At 42.5% G+C, this 12,359-nt stretch overlaps 3 protein-coding genes across 6 annotated transcripts in view; 2 read left to right on the forward strand and 1 right to left on the reverse strand.

The window, feature by feature from the left end:
- Nucleotides 1-1,358, forward strand: part of LOC105182028 (receptor-type guanylate cyclase daf-11) — a 53,001-nt gene extending 51,643 nt beyond the window's left edge. For 3 of the 4 annotated variants that reach the window (XM_025302286.1, XM_025302285.1, XM_025302287.1), the window contains 4 exons: nucleotides 199-328; nucleotides 636-854; nucleotides 968-1,059; nucleotides 1,202-1,358. In XM_025302286.1, coding sequence (XP_025158071.1) covers nucleotides 199-328; nucleotides 636-854; nucleotides 968-1,059; nucleotides 1,202-1,342 — 582 coding nt within the window. In that variant the 3' untranslated portion in view covers nucleotides 1,343-1,358. The remainder of the gene's footprint in view (nucleotides 1-198; nucleotides 329-635; nucleotides 855-967; nucleotides 1,060-1,201) is intronic. The other variant, XM_011139161.2, reaches the window with a different exon arrangement.
- A 295-nt stretch (nucleotides 1,359-1,653) lies between these two features.
- On the forward strand, nucleotides 1,654-3,652 carry LOC109503734 (uncharacterized). The gene has a single exon (XM_019840841.2). The coding sequence runs from the start codon at nucleotides 1,694-1,696 to the stop codon at nucleotides 3,584-3,586; it is 1,893 nt and encodes a 630-aa protein (XP_019696400.1). The 5' UTR covers nucleotides 1,654-1,693; the 3' UTR covers nucleotides 3,587-3,652.
- A 7,279-nt stretch (nucleotides 3,653-10,931) lies between these two features.
- Nucleotides 10,932-11,820, reverse strand: LOC112589359 (spore coat protein SP96-like). The gene is made up of 3 exons (XM_025302328.1): nucleotides 11,633-11,820; nucleotides 11,306-11,545; nucleotides 10,932-11,177 (listed from the first exon to the last, which is right to left on the reverse strand). Exons 1-3 carry the CDS (start codon nucleotides 11,648-11,650, stop codon nucleotides 10,938-10,940), a joined length of 498 nt encoding a protein of 165 aa, XP_025158113.1. The 5' UTR covers nucleotides 11,651-11,820; the 3' UTR covers nucleotides 10,932-10,937.
- Between the last annotated feature and the right edge of the window lie 539 nt (nucleotides 11,821-12,359).

The following is a 12,359-nucleotide window of genomic DNA, read 5'->3' on the forward strand; positions in this document are numbered from 1 at the left end:
CTTGGTAAAATCTGTGTCAGACCGGCTATTGACTGAAGATCGCGAGCTAAAGATTCGAACTTGATCAAATGGGACAAAACTCGAAACCGCTTAGCTCGAAATCGATCAGTTCGTCGAATTCTAATCCGAAATTGTCATTCTCCAAGACTCCAGTCTGACACCGAGCTCAACGCGAGATTCTCGCCCTTTCTTTTCTAGATAGTGACGTTCCTTAACTCGATTTACAAGCTGTTCGATGCGCGTATCGAGTGCTACGACGTTTACAAGGTAGAAACCATCGGGGACTCCTACATGGTCGCTTCTGGCCTGCCTGTCAGAAATGGTAAAAGTACGAAACCCCAAAACCCACTTCCGTTTGTTGCAACATCCAAGTATGCGCAATGAAGAGTAATTTTATGATCACCATTTTGATTATCTCGAAAACTGCGCACGCTTACACACACACACACACACACACACACACATTCATTCAAGTCCAAAAAATATCTGAAAAGCTTACACCTGATCCAATTTCGAGCACGGCCAGATTCAATATAACAACGTATATATAACATTAAGGAATTAATAAAATTGCGTGTGTTACGTTAACCCTGATCTGAAACATTTCCACGTTTCATTTCCGGCGTATCTCGCAGGTGACAAGCACGTCTCCGAGATCGCCACGATGGCATTGGACCTGCTAGCGGCCTCGTCCGTCTTCCAGGTGCCCAAACGTCCTGGCGAACGGCTGCAGATACGAAGCGGGGCTCACACCGGACCCGTCGTAGCCGGTATCGTCGGCAGCAAGATGCCGCGTTATTGCCTCTTCGGGGATACCGTGAACACCGCGAGTCGCATGGAGTCTACCGGCGAGGGTAACGTATATCACTCGTCCACACCCTGCAAACATCCTTTCATGATCTTCCCTTTCTGTTCCTCTGGCTACGTGTGATTCTAATTCGCTGCCTGTGTTGTTATTTCATCCAAGCCCTACGAATTCACATCAGCCTGGAGATGAAAAAGGCGCTCGACGCGGTGGGCGGTTTCCGAATAGAGCACCGCGGCATGGTCGACGTGAAGGTAATTCTCACGGGGTCATTATGGATATTAGCATGGTCGGGAAATAAAGTAACGCCTCGGGACGAGAAGTTGCTCCCGCATCAACCTTGCAAATTCCTCCGAACTCGAAGGACCAACTCCCACCGGGCATTTCGGTTTCCAGGGCAAGGGTCTGATGGACACATACTGGCTGGAGTGCAAGGACGGCGGTATCGCTCGTGCCGCCGAGTTGGACCTGCCGACATTCTTCGAGGACGTACGACCAGTCTTCATGCGCCGTCTACGTGAAGAGGGTACTCTCTGATGCGAGCCGTACTCCCGCCGGGATCTCTGGTACCTGAACCGGCGTCCCAACCCGTGCATCCGCCTCTCCCAACCGAATCTAATCGATCACTTGAAGCGGCCCGGTCAAGGTCGCAAGAACCGTCTCTCCCATCCGAATCTGCACATCACCTCGGTGAAAGCGCCACCGCAGTCGCAATCTAGCATCGAGTCGCAAGACTCGGGTACCTACGAGGGTACCCGCTCCACCACACCTTGTCCACCGAGCTATTCGCCGGCCAGCCAACGCAGCCGTTACTCGCAGCCGAATCTACCCACTCTCCTGATCTCCTATGACCGTCGATCAGCAGGCTCCCCGGACCGCCGCATCCGCATGTCTCAACCGACCCTCAACTCCAGCCTGAGTGGCATCAACTTCTTCGGCATGAATCGCGTAGGTGGCGGTCGGCTGTCCTACACGAGTTTGCGCGCCACTTCCGGCGACAACAGCATCAACGAGGAGGAGAGACTGTCGACGCCGAATGTGCACGCCCTGGGCGGTAGCGGCAGTCCTCGTGGAAGTTTAACGATGGAGCGCAGCTCGTCTAGGCTGTCGCAGCCGGATGTGCGCAGGTTTAATTTACGGCAGGATAAACGCGAACGACTGTCGCAACCCACTTTGGTTACCGGGGACTATTACCCTGGTCGAGGTCAACAACGACTATCCCAACCTTGCTTGAGCAGCGGCCGTGAAGGTGTTATCGGCGTCCACTCGCCCTCACCACCGCCATATCCTCTGAAGCACAAGCGGTTCGTACCGGGTGCGCTGCAGACTTGTCAACGCGACCGTCTTTCTCAGCTGGACATCGGCTCCAAATATCGGAACATCATGAAGGACTTAGGTGGAGGCAGGGACAACTCGCAGGTGAAGTTCAACCGCGATCGTTTCTCCATACCGGAGCTGGAGACGCAGAACGATCTGCGACTGATCGCCGGCACACCGAAGCAACGCTTCAGCTTGGACAGTCAGCTGGCGAAGCAGCGTTTCAGTTTAGACAGCCAAGACAGCTGCAAGTCCAGGCTGTTACCAATCGCCAGCTCGCCGATCTTCGAGCATCAGCAGATGAAGACCGAGGAGATGACCGGCATGACATCCGGCCGGCTAAAGAGTCCTACCTGCGAGGGTTTGGAGAGCGTGCTCGTAGCGAGCACGTCGCCGCTCTTCCCGCCCAGCGAGAGACGCTTGCTCGGGCCGGATTTCCCGTTCCCGAGAAAGTCGTCCAAGTCGCCGTCGCCGACGAAAACGTCGGACGTGAAAACTATCGGCAAACCACCGCCGATCCCGATCAGGGAGAGAATGTCTGTGCCGGAAATTAGGAACTCGAGTCTGCGCAGATTACTGGATCCACCAACTCGCCAACGGCATAGTATCGCTGGCAACCTCAGGCAGACGTTGCTGACGCCGATTAAGCTGCAGGACTTCGGCGGCACTGGTGGCAGGAAGTCACCGCGATATTCGATCGACGACGCGTTGGAGAAGCTCAAGAGGATCGAGAAGGAGGAGAATCGACGGAACCAAGAGATGAACGAGGAGAAGGTCCAGGTGAAGGAGCAGGATCAGCAGCAACAACAGCAGCAGCAACAGCAGGAGCCGAAGCACATTCAGAAGCATTACTCGTATACCTACGAAACCGGCGAAGACGGTAGCGTCTCATCGTCGTTGGGCAAACTCAGTGTAGGCGGCGCACCGAAGCGCAAGTACCTGGAGAGCAACTTCGACGAGAACGAGCAAGTGATCACGACGGTAATTGAGACGGACGTGCCGATGATCATGTCGAGTCCGCGGCTAAAGTTCGCGAAGAAGATGCAGGCGTATTCAAGCGAGACGCCCAAGTGGATTCGCAAATACCTGGAGGGTGAGAGCCCGAACATAGGTAGGAAGACTTCCACCGGCGGCGGCGGCAGCGGCAAAGAGACCGGCAGGATCAACCGGAGGAGCAGTCGCAGGAAGAGTTCGCTGGAGTCGATCGAGTCGGTGACGAAGAAACCCGAGGAGAAGCCGCGATCCAAGTCCGTCAGCTGCGAGGAAAGGAACACCAATGGCATTACGGTCGCCGTCGCGGAGCAGAAAAGCGTGATGAATACTTATGTGAGAATCGTACCGTCCAGTAATGCCCAGGAGAACAGGTACGAGGTCGGCGTGGAGTCCGCGGTTTCGGACTGGAAAACCGACAGTCGGGGCCCGTATGGGGACGATACCGACACGGACGATTCCACATCGATTTAATTTCTAGTTTTAATACATACACGAACAAACAAACACACACACACACACACACTAGAGATGTGCAAATCAAGAATTTTTATGTCGAATCGAATCAAATCGAATCTATGAAATTTCACTTGAATTCGAATCGAATCGAATGGAATCGAATCGAATCATTAAAAAATTTAACATGTCTATTAAACATGCAAATAATGATGGAAGATTTTAATATGAAAGGAAATATTGATATTGTAATATTATCTTAAAGTAAAATATATATTTAAATATTTAAAGTAATTTATAATTAAGTTATTAATTATAAGTTAAGTTAATTACAAGTTAAGGGTTCAAACATACAAGCCCAGATGGCCCGTTTTGTAGCTGATGCACGCAAACGATAATATATTTGATTCCTATTCGAATTATTCGGATTCGAATCATAGGGATGCGGATTCGAATCGAATAGAATTACATTAAATTCGATTCGATTCGAACTCGAATAGTTCGCACATCTCTAACACACACACACACACACACACACACACACACACACACACACACGCATGCACGAGGGTTGGGAAGGTTATTTTTTCAAAATAACTCGTCGTCGTTCCGTATAAAAAAAAAAAATATCTCATCTGTTAATTATATTATCCACTCAATTACACAATTATAACTTCAGTTCAGTTTACACAGTTACAATTTTCGATACCTTTCTCATTGAGTTTTTGCTAATCTTCTAATGACCTTGTTTTAAGAGAAAATAATCTTCTTCTAAAGTAACGATCATATTTGTTAACATTCGCCAATGTTATTCTTTTTAAATGTAATCTTGTTACTATTAACAAAAAAAAAGAGAAAGTAACGCTATTAGCGAAAAGAATTAGTGTAAAAGAGCAACTTGCTCATGACTTACTTCCCGACTCTACGTACACATACATATAGTTGCTTTTTGAAAGATCATTAATATATTATTTGTTGCCATTTTCGAGGATGTGTTAATCAGGACAGCTAATTAAGCGATACGCTCGGCATCAGTCGTGTCCAATTCATCGTCTGACTCACGAACGGGAAGAACATCTAAAAAGAATCACCGTCGTATCGACGACACACGTGTATGTTAGTTTCGGCAATTTTACGTCAACTACACTAACTTTTTTTAACTATGAATAATCAAGTTTCTCCATCGCGAATATCATCGGGAGGACAACATTCTAACGAGAATTGCTGGATCCCTAGCAGCGGCGCGTAAGATTCTCGCGCGTGTAAAATTTACACGCTGAGAATGCTCCATGTTCTGAGTTTTATCGCCACACCAGGACATGCCGAGGAACTGTACAGAGAAATACGGATAATGAAGAAACAGGAGACCAGCGCGAGTGATGTCCGTGAGAGATGATCGACGAGCAAGACGATCTCGAAGAGAACTTCTCGATATCTTGTACTTAAACAAAAGAAAAAAGAAAATAAAGAAAAGCAAGAACGCCACACTGCACCGCGATTCGTCTTATCGCTCGGCCGTGCGAATCAGAAGTGAAGAACCGAGCGCGGATGATATTTTTGCAGAAGGAGGAAAACAGAGGACCAAGATGTACGCGATACTCCTCTGCATTTAGCCTAAACGATGTTCAGATGTGCTTTATTAACTTTCTCGATTCCTATAAACGACTTGTGTGTATTATCTTGAACGTCCGAGGAAGGGGCGAAGGAAGGAGGCAGCCCAGAGCCGAAAAAAGGAGGACAAGAGGATGATGCAGAGAGATCGAAATGGCAATCGCAGAAGATTCGGAGACCGGCTAAACAAAAAATTCTCATTGATCTCATCGTGTCGTTGCAATTGACGAAACGAAGTAGATCTTGTTAGTCGAGAGTTGTTTTCAGCTTTTGAATTGCGTTCCGATTAACAGTCTCAGACCTTGCAGTCGCGCGTGCAAGCCCGTTCGATCGCTCTGCACACACGTATATTTCCAGCATACGCTGTGTGTGTGTATGTGTGTATATGTGTGTGTGTGTGTGTGTGTGTGTGTGTTAACTCTCTGAGTGCATTATTTTTATGAAGCTTGCGTCAAGAGACGCCGTAGAGATTAAGTGTAAAGAAACGGTCATCCTGTATATACACCCGACTATAAAAAGTCATGTACACCGCTGAATGTCCCCATCGCGTTGTATATCGTTGTATCGATCTTTCTCTCATTTGCCCCTCTTTAAGTTTTTATCGAAAACGAAGATGCCTTTCGTTTGCACAGTCGTGTCTTGGATCGTGTGCTGTCAGTCGTTCGCTAACGAGAGAACACGAAAGCACCAGGTGAATTTATTTGAGAAATAATGAGCGACAACACGCGCGTCAGCGAATGTTCATTTTTTGCTCATACTAGTCATTAACGGAATCTTACGGGCAGTCGTAATTTTTCCGCGAATACTCCGATACGAATGCGAATTGTGTACGTGAATGTTGAGCAGTTTTGTTCTGTTTACCTTAGTGAATAATTTAGTGGTATATAATATTTTACTTCTATATACATTTACATATACACATACACGAAATGTTCATCGTGACAGTTCGCACGAGTTTTCAGACATTTGCAATGAAACAATGTATAATTAAGCTACATACACTCTGATCTGTTGAATTCGCGCGTTTTAATATCCTTTGTAGTATTATGATAAGAACACCGCGTGCTATATAAATATACAGGGTGGTGCAGTAACTATTAGTACCTTGAATATCTTCGAAATTATGAGTGTCAGAAAAAAATTTGTCCAACAGAAGTTGCATCGTATAGAAGGGGTCATCAGATGGTGGTTACGAATTTTTTGTAGGTGGAGTTACTTCCAAGATATGAAGGTCGCCTTTGTTTTTTTAAATGGAATGCTATGTTTTTATGTCTACCATCTGATAGCGGCTGCTAAGACGAATACAACGACCTACAACACAAGTCATTTAAGGTCATCAAGGTCGCTTACGTTTACAGAAGGTGCTCAAAGTGATGACCGTCGGCATCGAAGCAATATTGTAGTCTTTCTATCGCCGATTCAGTCGCACGTCTTATCACTTCGGAACTTATTGAAGCACATGCTGTAATAATTCGTTGTCGCATATCTACAGGTGTAATTGGTGCTTCTTTGTACACAATATTCTTTATGGTTCTTCATAAGAAAAAGTCTAAAGGTGTTAGTGTTCTGGGGAACGAGCCGGCCATGTTACAAGTCCTCCGCGTTCAATCCAGCGATTTGGAAACCTTTAGCATAGCTCATTTCTGGCAACTGATGAATAATGTGCCGGGCATCTATCGTGATATCATATTGTTTGTCGTGTATCTAACGGCAAATTTCCCAGTAAAGGACCTAACATTTCTCGAATAAATGTAGCGTACATATTGCCATTTAGATTACCTTCAATGAAATAAGGACCAATAAATTTATCAACAATGATTCCACATCATGTATGATATTTAGCGACCATTGCCTCTGGCTTTGGACTTGCCGTAGCCATTTAGGACTTTCCACTGACCAGAAATACATGTTATGTCAATTAACATTACCGTGATTCGTAAATGTTGCTTCATCCGTAAATAATACTGAATGAAAAAATAAATTATTATTCTGTATCTGACGTAAAGCCCATCGACAAAATTCTATCCGATTCATAAAATTCATGCTATTTAATTCTTGACGGAGACTGAAATGGTACGGATGTTGCTTATGACGGTAAAGAGTGCAGAGAACACTGCTCTTGCTAACGCTAGACTCACTATTGCTCTTTGACGCGAATTACAGCTGCGAGAACACCGATTTCATTTCCTTCGTTAGTTACTGACTTTTGGCGGTCACCTTTATGAAGGAGTCAACTTCCGGTCTGTCTCAACTTATTGTACAAATTTCTGGACATTTGACGTGAAGGATGAAAACAATGAGGATTACGCTCAACGTATAAAGTCTTAGCTCTCACTGCATTTTGTTGACATTCTCCATAAATGAGAATCATATCTAATTGCTCTTCAAACGGATACATCGTGCACAATCAATCGATTCATTGATACTAATGTTATCATGATTATCTCGTCATGTGAACTTGTAGTAAATGATTTCTAAAAGATTTCAATATTGGAATCTCTTAGAGGATTCAAACATGAACATAAATATTGCTGTGCTTCAATAAGTTCCAAAGTGATAAGACATGTCTGATGGGCGATAGAAAGACTACAATATTGTGTCGATGTCGACTGTCATCACTTTGAATACCTTCCGTAAACGTAAGCGATCTTAATGACCTTGAATGATCTTGTGTTGTAGGTCGTTGTATTCGTTTTAGCAGCCGCTATCAGATGGTAGATATAAAAACATAGCATTCCATTTAAAAAAACAAAAGTGACCTTCATATCTTGGAAGCAACTCCACCCACAAAAGATTCGTAACTACCATCTGATGACCCCTTCTGTACGATGCAACTTCTGTTGGACAAATTTTTTTCTGACACTCATAGTTTCGAAGATATTCAAGGTAATAGTTACTGGACCACTTTATATACAGGGTGTACGAAAAGTATCGAAACCCCTTAATATCTCGGGAAATACGCATTTTAGAAAAAAATGTGTTATACAAAGTTAGTAGAGTTTCATAAGGCACATTGCATGGCAATATTATTATGACTTTGAATAGCATTGTCAAGGTCACATGAAGGTTATCTTAAATTTCTTAAATAGAGCCCCCTATTTCTCATTACATATTCTTGTAGCTTATCTCAAGGGCTTTCCAAAACACTATAATTAAATGTTTTTCCGTTAGATATTTTTTGAGTTACAAGACTTAATAGTTACAGTACCGCCGGCATTAGCATTATCCAAAGTGTACCGCGTGGAGGTTGCATAATCGGATTTATATCTCTTTTATGTGTGCATGTGTGTGTGTGTGCATAAGATGTACCGTCGATTTTGCTATTTTCATTTTTGTATGCGAAACCCCTATTTCCAATTTTAACATTAGACTGGCACATTGTCAGACTGTTAATGGCCAGCAATTTGAGCATTTGTTATGAATGCAAACCCTCAAAGATATGTAGCGGTATTTACGCACACTTAAATAAAAATATATATGTATGTATGTACACACGAGGGCACATGTCGCGCGCGCGCGCACACACACACATATACACACATGTACACACAAAAGAGGTGTAAATCCGATTATGCAACCTCCATGCAGTACACCTTGGGTAATGCTAATGCCGGCGGTACTGCAACTATTAAGTCTTGTAACTCGAAAAATACCTAACGAATAAACATTTAATTATTATATTTTGGAAAGCTCTCGAGATAAGCTACAAGAATATGTGATGAAAAATAGGGGGTTCCATTTGAAAAATTTAAGATGACCTTCACAACCTGATCTTGATCCTGACAACACTATTCAAGGTCATAATAATATTGTCATGTAATGTGTCTTATAAAACCCTATTAACTTTGTAGGAAACATTTTTTTCTAAAATGCGTATTTTCCGAGATATTAAGGGGTTTTGATACTTTTTATACACCTTGTGTATAAATCCCATTTGTGAAAACTCATCTTAATTCAATGGAAATAAAAAATTATCGCAGTGCTTTCTCTAATACAATTTGTAACTCGTTCGAGACATGAAAAATGTGCGAACTGTTACAATAGACATCTTTTGTGAGTCAATTTATGTACGTGTGTGTATGTGTGTTTGTAGAGAGAGAGAGAGGAGAGAGAGAGAGAGAGAGAGAGAGAGAGAGAGAGAGAGAGAAGAGAGAGAGAGAGAGAGAGAGAGAGAGAGAGAGAGAGAGAGAGAGAGAGAGAGAGAGAGAGAGAGAGAGAGAGGAAAGAAAGTGCGAGCGCACATATATGTATGCATATGTCATTTAATACGCAATCAAGTATGTCAAGTATTAGCGAAAGTTGAAATGTGCATAAAATATTATACTCTGTAAAAAGAACATGCTCTGTGTATACACACATAGATCGAAATATATAATCCATTGTTATAGCCTGAAATATAATTTTTCTCTTAGTCATAACATTCACCTTTTTCTGTTCTTTTTCTTTTCAGCTTCAACAGCAACTTGTGGCTGCATAAAGTTCTTTTGTATGTTTCCGTGATGTTTTATTACTCTTTTTTGTCTCCAGTATTACTATAGCATTAAAAATGTCAGCAAAGTGTATTTTTTGGGAACCTAGTGGATTTAGAGACATAAAAACTTATTATCCCATTTTTGATTAATTTAATTGCATCTCTTATGCCCGTATTCATAGTCAGGCCTTATATTTAAGACTTTCTTAAGTTTATCTTCAAATGGTCTGTAGCCAATAAAATAATCCGTGCAGCATTTAAATGCTGGATGGATATAAGGAGGCCTAAAATATAAGGCCTGACTATGAATACGGGCATTAGTCTTTCAGCATCTGAGGTAGACTTCTGCAAATTGTGTCATGTCTTGCCATCTTTAAAGAAGAAAAACGTGCAAAAAATATTTAAATATAAAAAGTAGAAGAAATTGCGTATAAAAATAAACAACACAGTGTTATTCTGTAATAGTATAGTACCCTATAATAATAGTAAATAGTATTACTCTATAATAAATTATTTTATATGTATTTAGGCATGGGGACAAAGGATGTCGAATGCAACTACGAAGAGGTCTATGGACTCATCTTAGGTAAGGACTAATCTCAATAATGACGACGCTGGTGATGCGCTTTTGCAAGATTTTCTTTCGTGCGGAAGCCTCCGTGCACATGCACAAGCTCGCGTCAGAGTTAAAAAACAGCTGCGCCTACAGATGTATCTAGCTGGTATTCATAGTCGGATCTTATATTTAAGTCTTAAGTTTATCTTCAGATGCTGTACAAATCATTTCATTGACTATGGGATAGAGGCGTGCAAATCGCGCTTTCACTCTCGCCCGATCCCGCTCATAAGGCACAATCTACAGAGAGAGGAATGAGAGCGGCCACCGGCCGTATTTCGGGGGTACGGCTAGGCGCATTTTAGATACGCCATCTGACCAAAATGCGCCTAAACTACGTCCGCTAGGCGCACTTTCGCGGTGATAAAAGTAAAATGCACCTAGGTTCGTGTCCGTACTACTTCCATGCAATGGATAGTAGGTTAGAAAAAGACAGACGACAGATAATCGTTCCGTCTTTGTCTCACTAGTGAGCGGCGCGCGGCAGTAAACATGAGGCGAGGTAGCGGCGATCTTATCTTTCATCTTTCACATACTGCGTTTCGCGTAATTAAGAAAGGAAATGATTTGGAAACTTCGGAAATTGACAATGAATAAATATAAAATTTGTGGAATTTTCTTTTTTACAATATATATATATTTTTTAATATTTATACATATGTGTGTGTGTGTTAATGTAGAAAAATGTTGATACCAAATGTATCGTATCTGCCTCTTCCCCTTCTTTCACCTCTGCCTCTTCCTCTCCATTCACCTCTGCCTCTTCCCCTTCTACCATCTCTGCCTCTTCCTCTGTCTTCGCCGCTGCTTCTGCCTCTTCCTCTTTCTCTGCCTCTTCCTCTCCCTCTCCCTCTTCCTCTTCCTACTGTAGCCACGACAGCTGCTTGAATAATATTTTGCAGTGTTTTAGGCTATAACAATAAGTTAATTTTAAAATATGAGACAAAGCGTTAAATAACAACTTACAATTTAATATAATATATTATAATTTAATATAATATATAGATCAGCATAGACATATACAGATTTTCATACTTACAATTAATATAATTGGCTCGGTCGCCGTCGTGGCCGTCGTAGCCGTTGTGGCCGTCGTGGCCGTCGTGACCGTCGTGGCCGTCGTAGCCGTCGTGGCCGTCGTGGCCGTCGTGGCCATCGTGGCTATCGTGGCTGTCGTGGCCATCGTGGCCGTCGTGGCCATCGTGGCCGTCGTGGCTGTCGTGGCCATTGCAGCCCCCGCAGACGCCGTCGTGGACGTCATCACCGCGTTCAGCTCGTTCTGGAAAAATTCATAAAACATATTTGTTGCATATAATATATATATATATATATATAATTAATATTTAACGATTAAATATATACTCACAGAATCATTCGCCGACATCTCTCGTTGCAGTGCCAGACACCGACTAATTAGAAAACGTGCGCGTATGCTAGGCGCATAGTTGCCGATTTTTTACGATCGCGCGTACGGGCGCGCGTTCTGTAAAACAGATTGTACTGCAGCACGGTACAGACAACGACAATGGCGTTTAAAATGCCTTTACTCGTAATTATATATAAAATATAGGTTTGAATTTATACTTAATATAATAATATGTAAAATATATGTTAACAACTATTTTGCAACTTTTTAGACACGATTTTGTAGTGAATTCTGCTTTACAACAATCTCGGGTTGAATCGCGGACCAATACTTTTCAGTATATGTATTCATTATAATACAGGGAATAGAACGTGAAAATCTTGCCTTTGAATCCGAAAACAATTAGCAGAAGAAGTGAATCTTTTTCAATGCGAGAGTTCGCATTAACTTGAATTCTATCTACTGCGATTGAATGCAAGGAATGTCTTAAGCTAAGTGAATTTTTTTTTAAACGAAAGTTCGTATTTGTTTTAATTTTACCACTCTGAAAGGAAATTCAAATACTTTTCAATGCATAAGGGCAAAATAAAATATACTTTACTGTTTGACAATACCATTTTGTAGACAAATGTTTTTTAGTCTAATTTATAATTACAAAGAACAAATGATTCTTTATGATAAGAAAGTAAAAATTTATAAACATTTTATGCAAAGCATTTATCACTAC

The sequence above is a fragment of the Harpegnathos saltator genome, unplaced genomic scaffold (genome assembly GCF_003227715.2).
Source record: "Harpegnathos saltator strain DR-91 unplaced genomic scaffold, Hsal_v8.6 scaffold485, whole genome shotgun sequence".
In the NCBI taxonomy this organism is placed as follows: Eukaryota; Metazoa; Arthropoda; class Insecta; order Hymenoptera; family Formicidae; genus Harpegnathos; species Harpegnathos saltator.

Excerpts from the sequence above, each read along its gene's own strand:
- LOC109503734 (XM_019840841.2), top strand. The coding sequence starts at position 1,694 with ATGTCTCAACCGACCCTCAACTCCAGCCTGAGTGGCATCAACTTCTTC.
- LOC112589359 (XM_025302328.1), bottom strand. Across the intron at positions 11,178-11,305 it reads CCGAGCCAATTATATTAATT|CCTAAAACACTGCAAAATAT; the intron begins GTAAGTATGAAA and ends TTATTGTTATAG.